This window comes from Cibotium barometz, chromosome 26 (genome assembly GCF_041138505.1).
Source record: "Cibotium barometz isolate CiBa-2024 chromosome 26, ASM4113850v1, whole genome shotgun sequence".
Taxonomy (NCBI): domain Eukaryota; kingdom Viridiplantae; phylum Streptophyta; class Polypodiopsida; order Cyatheales; family Cibotiaceae; genus Cibotium; species Cibotium barometz.
Window position 1 is genome coordinate 1899231 of NC_141071.1, and position 19646 is coordinate 1918876.

The window sequence follows — 19646 nt, forward strand, 5'->3', positions numbered from 1 at the left end:
AGAGGAGTTCATGGATGTTCACATGCATGATCTTCTTTAGGAGATTGCTCATGATGGCCCTATAGGAGGTTATTTACATTTGGATTAAAAGGGGTATTTCACATGTTTCCCCTAAAGAAAACCCTGTTCACATTGTTCGACATATTTTTCTGAAGGGCATTCACATGGGATGAAACTTCTCTTAAGAACATGCCTAGGAGAGAGTGTGTATTGATCGTTGTGGTGTGTGTCTAATGGAGTAGTGGGTGGATGCTTTGTCCGTATACCTTTTAAACCAAACCTTTAATCCTCTCACAAGGGTTTTACCTTGAACCTTAGTGACAAGTGCACCAATCTCTATAAAAATCTTCCCGTCAAAGCACCAGTTACAATTTAAAATAAATAGCTTTGATTATTGTTGATACGTACCTCTTGTTTTGGACCATACGTGAATCTCTCGGGATTTCCAAGGACGAGAGCTGGCTCACAAAGTTTGATGGCTTGATGCAACTCTTTAAGATGCCCCCACTTTGGTTGCCTCAAATTTCCTGTCAAAATTGATCCAGTTTGGAAGATTAAGAAGATTTGACACACAACTCATGTGCAAACACAATAACCAAGGAAATCCTTCTCTGTAGAGTAATCTTTGGATGTCCAACTTTATTACATGGCGTACATCGTGTGTCAATTTTGTGCTAAAATTTAGTGTTACTTGATGCCACTGTCTGCCTCAAGGAAGCGACTCTTCCCTGGTATTTAAAAGCCTCTCCTGCCAAGTGCATTTTTTGGCATGCAAATGTGGGCAAGTTTCTTTAAAAATCCGTGAACAATTTTCTCTCTCTAAATCAAAAAATGATCAGCATGAAGTTGCTATGTCCCATTGACAAGAGGATGGGAGGCCCAACATAGTTGGAATGCTATGGTTAAGAGCAAAAATGTACTTATGCGATCATGAAAACCACCTGGTGCAACAAAACATCACACTGCCATTGAACAATGAGGTGGAACGCAGTAGGATTCTACTGGGTAAAGAAATAACACGTGCTAGGCTAGGACCCAAATCACATTCACCAAGACACTGAAGCTAGAGACTCCCTGTGGTAGACTTGTGTCTAATGTGCAAGTGAATAATGGAGAAGATAAACAACAGAATAGGCAGACACATGCATGGGGTGCAACAGTACTCTCCGTAAGTACAAAATGATACTAAAAGTGTTGATCCCTGATCTCAACCCAAGCACTGCTGTAGATCCATGCTCGATCAGCCCTACCCTTTGCAAAAGGCTCAATCGCTTGGAAGAATTGAGATGTAGGACTAAATATCCAACCCACACTTATGTAGTGCCCAGGTACCCCAATCGGCCTGTAGAAGGCTGTCGGCCTGCTGAAAATGGGTCCACAACAGTATGAAACCAGCCAACTTACTCTTGTCCATACCTGACTGCGGCAGATGCAGAAGTGTGCCACATTCCCCCATCCCAGCCCACACCCACTCCGTTCACATATCCTGCCTCCCCTTCATCTCATTCATCACGATCTTAACTACCTCATCCATTCTGATCTTCTTGGCCTGCACACTACACTACATGGTTTGCCTCTTCGGAGATACCCCTAAAGATGCAATTTGATCAAGATCATTTAATATGGGTTACAGAGGATGGGATTTCTCCATAGGCCTGGATATCTGCACAAACACATCACATGCCGTGCGGGGAAGATTCAGGTCTCAACTCACTGCCTTAGATGTTAAGTCTTCCCCCATGCTCCAGGGAAGACCGTGTCATACTATGTGAGACGACTCCCCACAAGATCACCTAATACACATGCATAAAGAAGATTAGAGAAACCAAATTGAAGGGGTGCAGGCAAGCTCACCACCCAACCGTATGTTCACACCCGCAAACCTCCCCCACTCTCACGAGTCCATGCCAGTCAACCCTAGCATCCCATACCACCATTGCCTGCCCACAGGGGCCCTTGGCAAGACTACCCGTGATCTTCCATGTCCATGGCAGGAGTAAGCCACTTGGTCCAAGTCCAGACCACAACGAATCAATATAATATAGTGCTTAATGCTGCTGTAAACAACAATCCAGTCATAAATAGCCAATAACCTTGGATTTATAAATCTGAACCTTAGCCACCTGAGTGCGTCAGCTTTTCCTAATCTCAGGGCTCCCCTTACCCTACTGGATTAGTCCCTGACCCCAAGGGTGAGTGCTAGGTACATAACATTCCTCCCCACTTAGGACATTCCCACTCTTGAAAAAAAATGAAGGAGAAGCTAGTTACTTGCATCGACTGTCTCCGAAATCAGGTTTATAGACAGAACCACATAGCCACAAATCAAGGAATCCGCTCAACTGAAGCCTGTTGTTCCTCCAACATATATGATATGACCATATGAAAAAGACAGAAAAGACCAAACCTTCTTAGTCCTTGAATTACATGAACCATCTTTCAATCCTTCAACTCCTCATGGAATTGGAAATTTGAACTCGGCGAGACAACTATCTTCTAGCTACAACATAATACCCATCCTTTTCAGGATATGGTAAATCCTCGTACCTCGTGGATATCATACCTCCCTCTCAAAGACTCCTAATTATCACACACCACAACTGTCTCTGTCACCAATTGGCCGACCATTTGGTCCATTCCTAGTTTTTGCGTCTCGTTCACTTGAGGCCAGGCCGGTGTCTCATGTGAAGAGGCCAGTATTTTGCTGACATGGACGGGAGCCAGACTGGTGCCACCCGTGTGTTAGCAGGATGGTGTCGTATGGACGGGAGCCAGATCAGTGCCACCCGTGTATGACCTGGACTGTGTTCGATCCATGGGACTGTCACGCCATGGAAGAGCCAATATTCGTGCCGTGTTTTACCTATGGGACTGTCACACCTAGGGAAACTCGTGCCTGGAACTGTGTCTTACCTATGGGACTGTCACTCCATAGGAAGACCAGGATTTTATGTTTTTATGTCGTGCCAGTTTTGTGCCGACAGATATTTTGTACATGTTCCATGAACGGGAGATATGTCCATGTTACTATTTGCACATGCACACATGATTTGCATGCTTGAAACTGTTTTCGCATGACATGTATTCGTGTGTTTGCCTGCTTGACGTGTTACTTACTGAGCGGGGACGCCTGCCAGTGAGTCGTGAAGTCTGCCCTGTATTCTGACGAGTTTTGGTGCATGTGAACAGGTGGTAAGTATGTTGCACATGTTGTTTTAATATTTTATTCTAACCCCTTTGTTTTATAAGGTTAGGTGTTCACATTCACTTAAATGTGGGCACTCCCTTTGGGCACCCATTTAGGGGCCAAGGTGGGGAGCCCCACTTAAGTGAGTGTGGGGGTGGGCATGGGCACCTACCCAAACTCCCCCACCCTCATGCAAGCGTGGAGTTAAACTCCACATTAATTTTATTAAAAGAAAGGGCCCCCTTCAAGCGTAGAATGAATCGCTTCCTTCTGGCGTTGATTTTTCACCAACCTGCGCTTCCTTTCTTGCAAGCGATTGTGGCCCCTGCACTACTGGCTGCAACCAATCATGTTCCCAGGCGGCTGTTGCTGAATCTATATGTGCCCCTGCTCCTACAGCAACCAGGCTGCGGGCTGTATCATTGAATTTTGCTGCTGGCGACTAGCTTACTGCAGGCGGCTCCCTATATTCTGCACGTACCTGTCCCCAGGCGGCTGGCTGCGAACTGCACAGCAGGTGGCCACCATCTATCTCCGTACTGCTGCGCATATTCTCATCCAGGTGGCTGCGCAGGCTGGTGTTTACCCACAGGCTGTACTCTGGCGCATGTTTACCCCAAGGCGGCTACTGAATCTGCTGTGCTTAGGCGACTACTGGTTGCAGCCGGCTGCCACCACCTGAAGGCTACCTGTTTCTGTGCTACTACAGTCGGCTGTCCCTCCCCAACTCTTCTTCATGCAGTCACCAAAGCTCTAAACCTCTGCTGGTAGCTGTGTATTGTCTATCTCTCTCTCACAGCAGGCGGCTGTGCCCTTTGTGGTGGAACTTATCTTGGTGATTCTTCACGAGGCTACTCTTTCTTCAACAAGGGTGGTTTCATCTTCATCACACCACAAGTATCGGTTTTCTAATCAACCATCTACAAGTAAGTGATTTTCAGATTTGAGTAAAGCATTTAATGTTTAAATCTGATAAAAGATTCATCCCGCTCGGCCAACACCCGTTCGGTGCCGGGTTGTCCAAGCTGTATTGGCAAACCTCGGTCCAAAGGTGCTGAGATCGGGAGAGCCAGGCGTTAGTACGAGAGCGCCTGTTTGTGCGTGGTCTCGGAACACCAGTGAGGCGCTCTCCGCGGAGTCCAGTGAAAGCACAGGACCGTAGTGATTGGACCACACTAGTGGTCGTTCTGCTTCGAGTTTTCTTCATCGAAATCCGAGCCTACTTGTTTGGTACTGTTTTCATATGTACATGGACATTATTTGGTTCTCAGAACCCATGGAGCATTGTATTCATTAAATACTCCCAATAAATATATCATATATTGAGGGGGGGGTCGGCCCGTTCCGGCCCCAGTGCTGGTGTCCATCTTTCCATTTCTGTTCATTTAAATTTCAAGTTGTTTTAAGTTGTCCATTTCATATTTGTGGTTTTAAAGTTGTGCTATTAAGCGTGTGGGTGTCCAACGGAGTCTTTCCCACTTGACGGGATCGGTTTCAGTCTCCTTCACGCTATCAAAGTCTGAGGGAATCTAGGTTTTAACCCAACTCCTACCAAACATAATCTAGTTGTTGCCAGAACTAGATGCTCAGTAGTATCATAGGTAAACTCGACCATAGGGATGTACCTCTCTCAATAAAATGGTCACCTCAAGCCGTATGCACAAAGTATAACCTCCAAAACCTGATTGCACCCTCTACGTCTTCCCATCGGACTGCGGATAATCGGAAAAAGCACGAGTCTGTCGAATCTCCAGATGATCTACAGTAAGAGCGTCGTGACAATCATAAGAGATCTCAACACAATCCGGCACACATACTCTATCATAATGGAACAACCCGTTGTTCCGAATATGGTATTGACTACCTCCCACCCTAAAAGTAGAATGATCCCTGAGTCTTGGTCTAAATCAATGGAGCTCCTTGCTTGGGCCTACAGCCAATATCGAATGAAATGCCCATCGGCTCGACATAGCCCTCTCAAGGAATCATACAAGCTAGCACCAACCTGGGTGAAAGATTCACTCTCCCAATCCTAGCAACCCCATCCAAATTACCCCCCTTTTGATTTTCTTGTCAAGTCTTGCGTGACTCTGTCTACGGTCCTACCATAGGGTAACAATCCCCCATAAGGATAGAACATAGCAAGGTTAGAAAATATGTGTACACCCAAAAACTCTACATGCTACAGATCCTAGTGTCCCATACCACTAGGATACACACTATATAAAAGTTCCTTGAGTTTTTTAAAGCCAACTCAAGGTAATCAATCCTTTCCCAACTAAGTCTCGGTACACTACACCTCAACCCCATGTCAAGGTCCACCCTACAGGTAAACCATTGGAATAAACAGTGAAATAATTCACACATTTCCACACATCTGAAAACTCTCGTCCTAATGGAGCTCCCATAGGGAAATATACCTTGTTGCGATTTGTCCCAATCTCGAGATATTTCGACTTACTGTCAAGTAATCTTGTCCTTCCCCAATTGGCCCCATAAGATGCAATACTTGTAGGCTGAGAACCTGAGATCCAACAAATCCTATAATCATCCAACCGTCCAACTAGAAGACCATAACCTAACTCAGTAGAGAAAACATCTTCTCCGTTTTCTCACCCACAAAAGCCTTGGGTGGGAAAGGAGCTATTGCTTCTCGTCCCGCATGAGCCACTGCACCAATCACCACCCATTGAAGTACAACCACCTGATCCCCGAGAAGCTGGATATCTTCCCACAACTCTACCCGGAGTTGTGCCGTCTATTGTGCCGTCTGCTGCTTGAAGTAAATTTTCTCGACACCTTCTACAACCTCCAGCTACACGTCCGTGTGTTCCCCTGACCGTTGAGGATGATCTTCCTCATGGTCGGAAACCTCATCAACGAAGTGGAGTCATGCTACCATGGTAAAGGGAAGAAATAGAAAGAAAGGGAGATCTGCTACTCCAACTTCCAAGATACCTATGTGACCGATTCTGGAATCTGAAGCCTCAATGGTTAAGTACAAACTCGTCTCCACATGGGGAGCGAAAGTCAAGAAACATAATGAAAGGGAAGGATGCTCTTCTCCTCCATCCTCCGCCATCTGGCCACTCTAGGAGGGTAAGGCTATCTCATACAATGGGGGGAGGGGAAAACACAATGGTCTATAACACCAACTATCAATGAGAAAGGGACCAGGCCAACACATCCTCAAGAAGGCCTCCTGACGCTTTCGCATGCAGTCTGAACCACCCTGAAGCTTCCCCCAATGTCCGCTGGCGGAGTGAGGGTGCCTTCAATGTCTTCACTGCGTTGAGCTCTCAAGATATGCCATGCGGCAATACTGCTGCAAATCTCCCATCTCTGGCAAGAACCTAGAGTCTAGTGACTAGTAGATGGAGCTGGGACTTGCACTGCAAAAATACGAAGGTGAGAGACTTGAAGGGCTAGCCCCCCAACCTTCTCCTCATATTGCATGATGGCCTCAACCTGAGTGCCTCATGTAACAATGAGGGAGGGAGCCTCATCCATAGTAAAGATGCGGAGGATCCGCTGCCAAACCTACTGAGCCTTCAGGAAATCCCAAAGACGTTGGGACTTCTGGGGGTGGATGGCCACACCTTGGACAGACTGTTCAGTGTTGGCCAATAGGTAGGCGACGTACCAACCGCGAAGCTCCTATGTGCCAATTGCCACAAAAAGAGAGTGATCTTCCCAACTGGAAACTATCCCACAACCGCTTTGAGAAATCTGAGAGAAACTAACGGGAGGCCCTAGGACTGCTAGTGTCCTTCTGCTACTGCTAGAGTGCCCTCAACCTCTGGCATCTGGATCCTACGGCCGAGTCATGAAATGTATGCAAAAAAGGGGATGCCAAGAGTCTCCTCCCTATCATCTGTTGAAATATATGATATACAAGTGATAAAGGGTGAGAGAAAGAGGTCATGTAGGTGTGAACACACCCCAAATAAAGTGGGCATGTGGGTGGAAAAGGGATCTAAGGTTAGCCCTTGGTAAACCCTATATAAAGGACAAGAGGCTTCACTTTTTGTAACACACCACAACTCAAGTAACACAATACTTGAAGGTGAAGGTTAAGCCAACTTTGGAGTGGCTGAAATAGAAGGTAATATAGAAGCTTTCTAGACATCTTGTGTTCTTGCTCTTTCTCATATATGGTGCTCTATCTTGCCATCAACTATTGCTTCCGTTGTGCATACTCCCCATAATTTTGACATGGTATTAGAGCTTTGCAAAGGCTAAGTTCCCTTTCAATCTCCTTTTCTTTCTCTCTCACTATCATAAGCCATTGACATCCTCATCAAGAAGGATGGTGGTAGAAGAAGTTGAGAAGCAAAAAGGTGTCAAGAAGAAAGGCAACAAAAGAGCATCAATCAAGATATAGAAGTTTTTTGAGCAAGAAATTTTGAGGTTTTGCGTTTTTTGTGTTGGCTTGCATGTGGAAAGGCTTGTGGAAGAAAGAGAGGTCATAGAAGGCCTAAAATCTGAAAAACCCAACCTTTAGAAGCATCCAATATCAAAAACGCAAGAGAAAGAGTATCCTTGCTCCAAAACGCATGCACAAGAGAGGTGCTATCTTGAAAAACGCAAGTCCTGGTTTCGTATAGAGCAGCAAAACAAGAGTTTGCCTTAGTCAAAACGCAACCTTGCCTTGTTGTGTGGCCAAAACGCAAGGGTTTGGAGGTATATTAGCCCCAAACTCAACTCAACATCGACTGCTAAAGTGCTATCCATTTCAATAGCAGTGCTAGCCCACCGCTCAACGTCTGGGCAACGAGCCTTTGCAACGGCTCTCCTTCTGTAGAAGCACCATCTCCACAGTGAGCAGCAACAATTAGCAGTGCAACAATAGCATCTGCGTTATGGCGAGCAACAGAGCAGGCAGCAACAATAAGCGACTTCAGGATAGCAAGCAAAGCCATCTCCTCTCTGTTGCACATCAACTTCAACGGCAATGGTGTCCAGCAACGCGTACCTGTAGATCGCCGAGTAATGAATTGTTGGTTGGCATTTTTTTTCATAGAAAAAAAAAACCTATGAATCTTTTATTATCCAATTTAAAAAAACCCTTCTTCTTATAAAGGTCTTTAAACCTTTATCTCAAACGTTTTCATCCCTTACTCATCCAAGGGTATGGTAAATTTTTCATGAAAACCAATCCTCAAAATTTTTTTTGATGAACTCATATGCATGGAAGTCATCTATCGTATTGTAATGGAGTTAGACACTGCCCTTGTGTTGATAAACAAGTGGTAAGACCTCTCCTAAATCAATGTTCACATTGGTGTATGTATTTATGCATCATGATGAAGTGGAAGGTGGAAGCAAGAAGCATACTGAGAAACACATGCATAAGCTATTGAAACATGGGTGGCAGCCTTGTGTTAGTCTATGTGGCAACTAGACTAAGGAAGTTAGCATGATTGGAAGGAGACATGTACGCATGAAGCGTGTCTACCATGAGAAAGGATTAGAGAAGTACGAAGATGCAACCAATGAAGCCAATGTAATGAAGAATGGTACATCCAAATCTCACTTGAAGTTTGTCTTTTGCAAGAAGATGGTTTCATCAAAGTGAAGGATCAACAAGGGTGGTGCACAAAACCACTATGGAAGAGATGGTACCAAAGATGTTACTAAGGTTGAGGAAAATTATGTAAATTTCTCAAATGTTCTCGATGAGAAACTCTTCCAGTTAAGGAGTGAAGCATGTTTGCTAGAATTGGGAGTGAACCACATTTCTCTATAACTCATCACTTTTGTAAAAGCCTAATTTATAAAGGCTACCTACCTTGTCATCTATCCTATGGTTGAGGCGGAGTCATTTTGTTCTTGTATGTCCAATGCTCACCTTGCTCCATGTTTGGCATTATTCCATGGTGGCATTGAGAGGGGGTGTTGAAATATATGATATACAAGTGATAAAGGTGAGAGAAAGAGGTCATCTAGGTGTGAACACATCCCAAATAAAGTGAGCATGTGGGTGGAAAAGGGATCTAGGGTTAGCCCAACCCTAGCCCTTGGTGAACCCTATATAAAGGACAAGAGGCGTCACTTTTTGTAACACAACACAACGCAAGTAACACAATACTTGAAGGTGAAGGTTAAGCCAACTTTGGAGTGACTGAAATAGAAGGTAATATAGAAGCTTTCTTTACATCTTGTGTTCTTGCTCTCTCTCATATATGTTGCTCTATCTTGCCATCAACTATTGCTTCCGTTGTGCATACTCTCCATAATTTTGGCATCATCTCGATCATGCCATGTCCACTCCCCCGAGTCCCACTGGAGGCGCGTGAGAGGCTGGCCCTCCCAAATCCACAAACGCCAAAGTCTCTCTCTGGCCACCTTGGCTAGTGGAGGATCAATGTGCCACTCATGCGCATGGAAACCAATCACCCTTACGCTGACTACTAAAGAGCTGGCCTGAGATGATCCCAAGCACGCAAGAGATTGGCTGCAAATCTATCCTCAAATGTAGAGTTAAAGCCACGAGCCCGCATCTCCGTGAAAATCCATCTCGTACTCAAGGGCCAAGGGCCTCCCAAAATCGGGGTGCAAGCGGACATCCTAGCCAAGAGGAAGCCCTTCCAAGGATCATCGCCCGGAAGAAGGCCATGGACAATCAACTTGCCCAATACAGCATGCCTCTGAATGGAGGGCTCGATGATGCCCAAGCCCCCTCTACGCCGCCGGCTAAATAATTGCTCTCTAGGCCACCTTAGCCCACGCAGGCCCCCCGTCACTACCAGCCCACAGAAAGTTGCCCATCAACCACTGAACCTAACCAATGCAAGCCCAAGAGAAGGCCCAACAGGAGGTGATGTACCACATGATGGTGAGAAGAACCTAGTTCGCCACCACGACCTGGCCACGTAAGGAAAGACTAGCTGAACTCCAATATCATAGCTACTTCTGAATGCTCACAAGGAAAGGGGCTAGTTGTTGCTCCGAGGAGATATCGATGCCCACTTGGCATCCAAGATAACGAGCTAGAGTGCCCCTTGTGATCCACATAAAAGCCTCAACTGGATGCCAAGTCGAGGCGAGCGATGAGCCAATCCAAAATCCACACGACTTGTGCCAGTTGATCTTCGTTCGAGATGCACAGCAGAAGATTTCTATCGCCTTGACGAATCTCTAGAGCTTCCCCTCGTCCCCAAACAAGTATGTTACAGTGTCATCCGTGAACTCGGAATCAAGCAGCTCTTCTTGCGTGCAGATGGGAAGACGCACTCCTTGGAGCCCTATCTCCTGAGTGGAGAGAAAATTATTCATGGCCTCAGCTACAAACAGAAATAGATAAGGTGCTCGTGGACAGCCCTACGAGAAAACGGAAATCTATCGCCTCTGGCTCCTTGAATGAGAACCTAGCTGTGTGAAGCCGAGTAAAGTCCAAAAACACCTTGGACCCACTCCTCTGGGAATCCCATCCTGCACATCGTCCACTCTGTCATAGGTTTTCTTGAAGTCAAAGAGGAGAACAATAAGATCTTGCTGCCCGCCTCCCAGAAAGTGAAGATGTTGTCCAGAATGCTCCGATTCTAAATGAAACCCGCCTATGTACCATGGATCAAGTCGGGGAGGAAGGGCTTCGGTCGTCGCTAGCTGATGGCCTTGGCTTGAATTTTGTAGGCGATCTCTAGGAGGGTGATGGGTCTCCACTGCCGAATCTCTAATCTGTCACCACCCTCCTTGGGAATCAAATGGATCAATCTCTCTAACAACCTCTCTGGCATGGCCCTCAAAACCATTCTCTCATTGAAGGCAGCTCTGAGGCTGCCTTCCATGAGATCCCAATGTCAAGAGAAATAAGGAGATTGGAAGCCCGTTCTCTCCCAAGCATTTGCCCCTAGGTAGTGCCATCACAACCTCTACCAATTCCTCTGTAGTGAAGGGAGTCAGTAGGAAAGTCCGAAGAGTAGGAGAAACCACCTCTCATATGTCGCCACACCTGCTCACACACATCCAGCACCTGTGAAGATAGAGAACCACCCGTGAGGAGAGAGCTGAAGAAATCTGTGCCAATGGCTCACATGGGGGGGGGGGGTCTGTAACAATGGATCCATCCTGGCCTTACAACCTGCAGATACCCTCTCTCTGCATGTGCATGCTTGCAATCTCAAAGAAATTCCGGGTGACCCTATCTCCCACTTGTGTCCAAAACGAAGCTCTGGCATGGTATTTGTACTCCACTCTCCGCTCCTCTATGGATTCCAGCTCTGTATGGGCGGCAACCAACTGGCCCTCAATCCACAGGCTATCTGGTGCACTCTCCTGAAGCCATTGTAAGGAAGCTAGACTTCGGCAAATGCTCCTCTCTTTCCCTAGGAAGCTAGCCAATCTACTCTGCACTGCTTCACGTAATAAACTGCTAATCTCTCCAAGGCCTGTAATATGTATCCAAGGCACATGCGGCTAATCCCAAGTGAAAATCCAACCTCTCCCAAATCTCCTCAATCCCGTTGCATATAACATGTCGAAATTCCCATCCATACACCAGAAATCCGCCTACGGAAGGGACTAGCGAACTGTACTCCAGAAGGTGGCTCTACCTACAGCATTCGGCACAAATAGGCTTAAAAAGCCCACACTGTCCTCTCCAATCCTGATGGTCACCCACTGAGCTCGTCCAGTGGCAATGATGTTTTGAGTCAACCACTGCAGGCAATAGCTACTCGGTCGCTGACGGAAATGCATACTCCACCCTGTGTCCCGGAGGGGCCAAAGAATGGGACCAAAAGGTGTGACTCATGCCCTGTAGGATCTTCCCGCAGTGGCGGGTATGCCCCTATGAAAGATGATGCTCCTGGATGAAGAGAATGTCAATGGGTCCATCGACTGCTGCTCTGTGAAGCTCCTCTAAGGACTCTGCGCCTCTGAGAGCACTGCAGTATTCCCAAACCCTGAATGTTCCATGAGACAATCCACATAACTAAGATCTGTGGGAAGCGGAGCTGTCAGAACTACCCACCACTCAAAGAAACTTGGGTCCAAGATGAGTACTCTGTAGCCATGCCACCTCCGAGTCTGTCCTCTGCCGACTCTAACATGTTGAAATCCCCGCCCATGCACCAGAAATCTGCCTGCGGAAGGGACTGGCGAGCTTTACTCTAGAAGGCGGCTCTACTTACTGCAGCATTCGGCACATATAGGCTTAGAAAGCCCACATTGTCCTCTCCAATCTTGATGGTCACCCACTGAGCTCGTCCTGTGACAATGATGCCTGAGTCAACTGCTGCAAGCAATAGCTGCTCGTTGACGAAAATGCATACTCCACCCTATGTCCCGGAGGGGCCAAAAGAATGGAATGAAAACGCATACTCCACCCTATGTCCCAGAGGGGCCAAAAGAATGGGACCAAAAGATGTAACTCCTGCCCTGCAAGGTCTTCCCGCAACATGGCTGAAAATGCATACTCCACCCTATGTCCCGGAGGGGCCAAAGAATGGGACCAAAAGATGTGACTCCTGCCCTCCAAGATCTTCCCGCAGCATTGTGGGTAAGCCCCTCTGAAAGATGATGCTCCTAGATGAAGAGAATATCGATGGGTCCACCAACTGCTACTCTATGAAGCTCCTCTCTAAGGACTCTGTGCCTCTGAAAGCACTATGGTATCCCCAAACACTGAATGTTCCATGAGACAATCCGCTTAACTAAGATCTGTGGGAAGCAGAACTGTCAAAACTTCCCTCCAATCGAAGAGTCTTGGGCATGGATTTTGATAGAGAGTAGCCACTGTCGGTCCTCGGGCGAAGCTATGCCAAATAGACCAATAACAACAAGAACAAGCTCTAGCAAGGCGTCCCATCTGCCGATAGATGAAGCATTGGCCTAGAAGGCCGGAGTACTCAACTCTGTGCAAAATAGGATCTCCTCGGAGGCAAGGAAGCGATATGGCATGAGGCTATGCAAGTACAAAGGGACAATCGTCGAAGCTAGAACCAAAGCGGTTGTGGGGGGAGGGGATTCCATCACTCGCAGTTGGACAACTTGACCACCATGAACGAAGGTGATTCCATTGCAGATCATCTTACCAAGGTAACAAACCTAACATAACAACTGCTGAATATAGATGAGATAGTTGATAACAGAAAATTGGTCACCACCATTCTTAACTCCTTGAGTTCTATCACTTCTCTAAATCTTTCTATGAGAGGAGGAGGTAATCCTATATCCTGAGGAGCTAGTTGGATTACTTCTCCAAGAGGAATAGACAAGGAAGAACAAATCTAGGGATAATGCAAGCAGAGGAGACCAAGCCTACTTCTCCGAGGACAAAGGCAAAGTGGACTTGTCACAGAGTGACACCAAGAAGAAAAAAGAAAAGTGTCACTACTACCACAAGCCATGGCACTACATTGAAGAGTGTCGGAAGAGGATTGCAAAGCTGAAAGCTTATGAAGACTCTGCAAACTCTGCTTCCTCTACCTCTGACGACAAGAAGCAAAAGCTAGAAGATAAAGTAAACCTAGTCCAAGATGACTGGGCTTTCTAGCCACATTATCACTATGGGGGGGAATGTTAAATAATAGGGATTAATGTGGGAATAAACAAGTGCTAGGTGGTTGAGTAAACTAGCATTGAATGTGAACCTTAAATAAAACACTTCCAATGTGTGTGAATAACCGCTAGTATGTATAAGTCTCGTGTGGGAACAGCCTCTTAAAAGGCATATGTGGTGCCATCATATTTGGAATATGTGGTGGCATCATACTATGGAATCAAATTTAGCATATGTGGTGGCATCACATCTAGCATATGCTTTAGAATATGTTATGAGGTCTCTCCTATAAAAAGGACCTACTTCTATAATGAATTCATGCTTTCCACTACATTTTGTACTTCCACAATCCCTTTAATCTTGTGCTGATTATCTTGTTGATCATCATCTCTCTCTCTCTTCTCCTCACTTGTGTGTGGTTGCACTCAAGGCACTAGCTAACAATAAATAGTCTACTTGCTCTAATCGCAAGGCTCTCCTAACCTTGTTGGATTAGACCACTAATCCTAAAGATTAGTAGTAGGTACGTAACAGATCTCCACTCGGTGGTGGTGAGGCTGCCAAGTAGAGAAAGCCAAATAAAGAAGCATTTATGTGTCCTATAAAAATGACACCTACTCCAAAACGTTCTCTAACTGTCAGGTGTGATACCATAAGTCTCCAATGAGGTCTAAAAGTAGGGACTCTCTGAATGTGTCCCAAGACAAGATGTCTGGCGTTCCGCACAGTTTTATTGAAGAAAGGCATGCTTTTCATCAGGTTGGTAGCATCCCTCCACACCCACTCACCGGGGTCCCATGCAAATACCTAATAGGGCATCCGCCATACAACCAAAGGCTCCAAGCATCTGTGATCATCCCTGAGGCGGGATCAATCTAAAAGTGCTTCCCTGCTCTATCAACAACTCTCACAGGATGCCCCACCAAGCCCTCAGTGATATCCTATACTTCTCATCTCTCCAAACACCATCCATCCTATAGAGAGAAAAAGACCCATCCTATAGAGAGAGAAAGACCGGTGTATCATCCTCTCCTGGAGTGGGGAGTCCCATAACCTATGCTTGTCATATACAAATTGGTCACCACCAAGATGCTTGTTAATAGAATAAAGGGTGTCCTACATGTAGGTTTATATCCAGCGCAATATGGATTTGTCCCTAGAAGCCAAATCACTAACAATATAGCAAATGGCATTGAATATGCAAAGTATACGCACCAGGATACTCTCATTATGCAAGTAGACATAGCCAAGGTCTTTGACACAATGCATTGGGACTTTATAGCTCAAGTAAAGGATGGAATGGGCTTTCAGCCTAGAAAAGAGGGAACAATTAAATGCATTTTGGGCAGAGAACTTTCAACCTCTTGGCGTCCTGGAAAATCTGTTCGGCAAGGTTGTCTGCTTAGTGTGCTATTGTATGCCATTGCAACTCACCCAATGCTCCTCTACATGGACAAACTAACACAAGATGGGCAGCTTCATGGTCTTTCCATGGTAGATGGTACGCAGTTTGTGGCGTAGGCATATGCTGATGACTCTTTCTTTTTTCCCAAGAATATGGAGGCTGCTATAAGGGCTCTCATGAAAGCACTATCTCTCTATGGTTTGGCTGCAGGATCACATGTGAATTTTGAAAACTCCAAGTTGCTCCCTTTGAAAAATTATGACTGGCATCAAATTTTGTGGCCGGGTGAGATCTTGCCACCTAATGAGAGAGTCAAGCATCTAGGTTACCTCATTGGTTGGGAGTTGTCCTTGAAGGATGAGACTCAATGGGTGATGGGCAAATTGCAATGTAACATTGAATATTAAAAATTATATACATGGCCTCTACATGTGCAATTGTGGATAGTGAATGGCATATGTGCAATTTTATCTTCCGCTACTACCTTGGTCGCATAGACAAATTGGCAATTCCATGTCTTAAGCAATGGAATGCCTATGGAAAACCAAAGCGGATAGAAAAGGGCTACATTTGTTGAGGCAAGAGCACGTATGTTCACCCAAAATGCATGGGGGACTCAATGTCCTTAATATTCATTATCATATACTAGCAAGGAAGGCCACTCTTTTAGCTGATTTAATAGAGCAGGTGAAGCGTATGTTGGGAGCTATGTGCACTAACATGCGTACAGATGCATATGGACATTGGATTATCAATTATGATGATATAGTCTTTGGGCGTTTCACAGGCGGTATTCGTATTCCAAGCTCTCCATATGCAACTGCTCTTATTCAAGATTGGCAAGCTATCACATCAGGGTTTGGAGCTGAAAGAACGAGCTCGCTGAAGCCTCCCGCCTCCACCCTGCGCTGCGCGCCTGCACGCCCCCCCCTTTTTCTCTGTCGCCTGTTCGCCCCCCACCTCTCCGCCGGTTTGCCTCTTCACCCCCCGCCTGCCTTCGCTCCCCTCTCCTCGCTGGTGCGCCTCCCCCCCCCCTCGCCATTTCGTCCTTTCCTCTCCTCGCCGTTTCGCCTCTTCACTCCCCGCCTGCCTCGCTGCTGCGACTCCCCCCTCCTCCCCATTTCGTCCCCCCCCCCCGCCTAGCCGCCTTTTTTGTATTTTCGCCCCCAACCCACTCTTCGCCTGTTCGCCCCCCCCTCCCCTTTGTCGCCTTTTCGCCCCCCCCCTTTTCCGCCTGTTCGCGCCAGCGCCCCGCCTCCCCTCCCTTTCGCTTTGTTGCCGCCCCCCCCCGGGCTTCTCCTTCGTTTTCCCCCTCTCCCTCCTCTTTCGTGCTGTTGGTCACCCCCAGGGGGTTTTGTTTTTTCTTCATTTTCATCCGGTCTTCCGCCTCTTTGGGTGCAGCCCGCTCCTTGCAGGTTTTCCGCATTCGCCTCGCCTTCGCCTGAGCTTCAGACTCTGATGGAGACTCCTCCCGCCTCGCCTCAGAGGGACTCACCCGCAGCCCCCTCGCCCGCCCCAGAGGACATCCCCATCAGGCTTTCTCTTTCGCCGGAAGAGGAAGCGAGCCTCACTGCAGAGGTGGAACGCCTCCAGGCTCATTCCACCATCTGCCGTATAGTCGGCACTCGCCCCAGCAGAGGGGAGATCAGGGATCTTCTTCAGGCTCGCCTTCTTGCAGATGTGGGCAAGATCCTTGATGTACAGCTCCTGGGCCGGGGCCATTATCAGATCGAGTTCGAGGCCGCCCAGAGCGTTGCCAAGGTCCTCGCCATGAGTCCTCTCGACATCAGGGGTGCTCGGGCTTTCTTCAGACCTTGGCAGCATGGATTCGACCCAGCAGCGGCGGAGCAGGGAGAGCGCCTCTTCCATATTACAGTTTGTTTCCATGGTCTCCGCCGGGAGTATCTTCCGCTCCTCTCCAGGCTCGGAGCATTGGTGGGCTCGGTACTAGAGACGGGCCCCTCAGCAGCTTCAGTGGTGGCCAGAGCAGCTGGGCTACCTTCGGTCAGAGTGTTGGTGTCTGACATCTCCTCCCTTCCTAAGGTCATTCAGCTACCTAGGATAGGGGGGGGGTGGATAGATCAGAGAGTGGAGTTCTCGGGGCTCCCGAACCAGTGCTTCATTTGCAGGCAGGTCGGTCATCTGGCCAAGGCCTGCCCTCGCAGGAGACCTCGACCCTCACCACCGCCGCAGGCTCCTGATGGCCCGCCCACAGATTCGGCTCGGCAGGCTGCCTCAGGGACACCTGCTCAGGCCACAGAGACCTCGGAGTGGCAGCCTGGACAGGGGCGCCGCCGAGGGAGACAGCCACAGCAGCACGCACAGAGACCGCTGCAGCAGCAGCCACAGTCTCAGCCTCACTGGGTTCCCGTGAGGAACAGCTTTGCTCCCCTTCAGGAGGAGACCCCTGCAGCGACCGAGGACCAGGAGATGCCAGCTCCCCCTTCTTCACCCCCCCCCACCCCCGTCCCCTCCCACCGACTCGTTTCCACCTTCGCCTCCTCCCGTCCCCGCTCCGGTTTCGGCAGCGGCTCCCTCTCCACCTCCCTCGCCTCCCCCGCCTCCCCCTCCGCCCGCCTCACCTTCAAGGGAGACCCTGGCAGTTCCCTGGCGCTCACCTGCAGTCCGGAGAGCGCTGAGCACTGACCTCGCTCGAGCATCACAGAGGAGACCTATGCCGATTAGGGCCTCACGGATTTCATCTATCCGCAGTCGGCTGAGTCGCCTTGGCATTAGACAGCGCTCGGAGGCCTTTGATTATACCTTAACACGGCTTTTTGGAGCAGAGGGCCCCCATGAGCCAGCACCCATTCGAGTTCATGTAGTGATACCTCCGGCCCGCGGGGAGGAGGCACTAGACTCAGCGGTGGCCTTCTCGTTCCCTCTTTGTGGACCTTGTGATCAGGAGTGGACTCTAGAGCTCGCTCTCAGCACTTTGAAGACTCAAGCAGTTGAGTTTTCTCACCACATGAGCGATCTGGAGGTGACTGATGTGATAGGCCGACTTTGGGAGTTGGCTCATTTCTTCTTGGATCCCGGGAGTGTGGATACCTCAGGGATTCGGCATTTGGTCGTGCGCATAGTGGCAGACTTGGCACGCGACCCTGGATATGTGAGTATACACGAGGTTTCTCTGTCAGAGCAGGAGGCAGTCGCCATGGGCCACAGCCACTGGCGCCTGATCCGGGATTCTTGCAGTACACCGGGTGGGCAGATTCGCAGCCGTTCGGATGGGGACTACTCTCCATCCAAGCCGCTTGCGAAGGCCCGCCGTACAGCTGAGACAGCATCCACCTCAGCAGGGCATCCATGAGGATCATCTCATGGAATGTACAGGGCCTTGGCGGAGCACACTTTATACGCTATCGAGGTTGCTTGAGGCAGGAGCTTCAGAGATGCCTGGTTGGTGGCAGCATTGACATTTTGATGATGCAGGAGCACCACTTGGGTGAGAGCAGGATCCGGAGATATGGTTCGGTGATGCCTGGTAGATGGGACACTTTTTGGTCTGCAGGGTTTGGTCCTTTGGGTGGACAGGGAGGAGTATGCATGGTTATTGCAGAGTATGGCGGCAGGCCATTGTGGATCGAGGGATCATTGTGCCTGGTAGAGCACAGTATGTCATTCTGAGGATGCATGATGAGCTATTGGGTGTGCTCAACATCTATGCGCCCAATCATGCTAGTGCCAGAGCAGAGTTCTGGACTCAGGTTACAGATGCATTGCCAGAGGCTGCACATTGGTGTGTTGGGGGAGACTTCAACATGCTTGAGGACCCGGCAGATAGGGTGGGAGGCAGTCATGTTACAGTGCACGGCACGGAGCTTGCAGCTTGGGACCGGTTTTGCATGTCACTGAGGATCACTGATGCATGGCAGCATGGGGCTTTCTCCCGGTCTCAGGACAGTCTTAGTTTCTCTCGGTCGGATCGCCGGCAGGGAGGGACTAATCTATCACGGATTGATCGCTTTTATGTGGGCGATTGGTTAGGGGAGCGAGGGGGCTCCGTCGGCATTCTCGCTGGCACCTCATTTTCAGATCATGCGCCAGTTATATTGACATTGGAGGAGGGGACACGGGAGCCCAGCTTGCAGTTGAGGATCCCAAAGAGGGTACTTGCAGATCCCAGTCTCGCTGAGGACATTGAGAGGATCTGGCATGATAGTCAGTGCTCTGACCAGGATGCAGCGGGCCAGTGTGCCCAGGGACTCATTGATCTTAGCTCTTTTCTACACGCTGCAGCTTTGACACGACTGGGAGAGATTCGCGAGCGGGAGCAACGGCTTAGACGCAGCCTTGCTTCGCTACAGCGCCTTCAGGAGCAGCAGCCTGCATGTGAGTGGGTGGCGTCCCAGCTGAGCCAGGCACGTCAGGAGGTTAGAGAGGTAGAGGAGCATAGACATGAGTTTTACTATCGTCGTCAGGCCTCTCAGTGGACGCAGCTTGGTGATAGAGTGACTGGGGAGTTTTTTGAGATCACTGGACCCCGTCATGCGCGAGCAGGAGTCCGCCAGCTTGGTAGACCGGATGGATCGATAGCTACTGAGCTC

General features: G+C 48.5%; 1 protein-coding gene across 2 annotated transcripts in view; it reads right to left on the reverse strand.

Moving 5' to 3' along the window:
- Nucleotides 1-19646, reverse strand: part of LOC147623564 (beta-galactosidase 8-like) — a 53649-nt gene that overhangs the window by 13126 nt on the left and 20877 nt on the right. For both annotated transcript variants that reach the window (XM_086820122.1, XM_086820121.1), the window contains exon 10: nucleotides 409-527. In XM_086820122.1, coding sequence (XP_086676248.1) covers nucleotides 409-527 — 119 coding nt within the window. The remainder of the gene's footprint in view (nucleotides 1-408; nucleotides 528-19646) is intronic.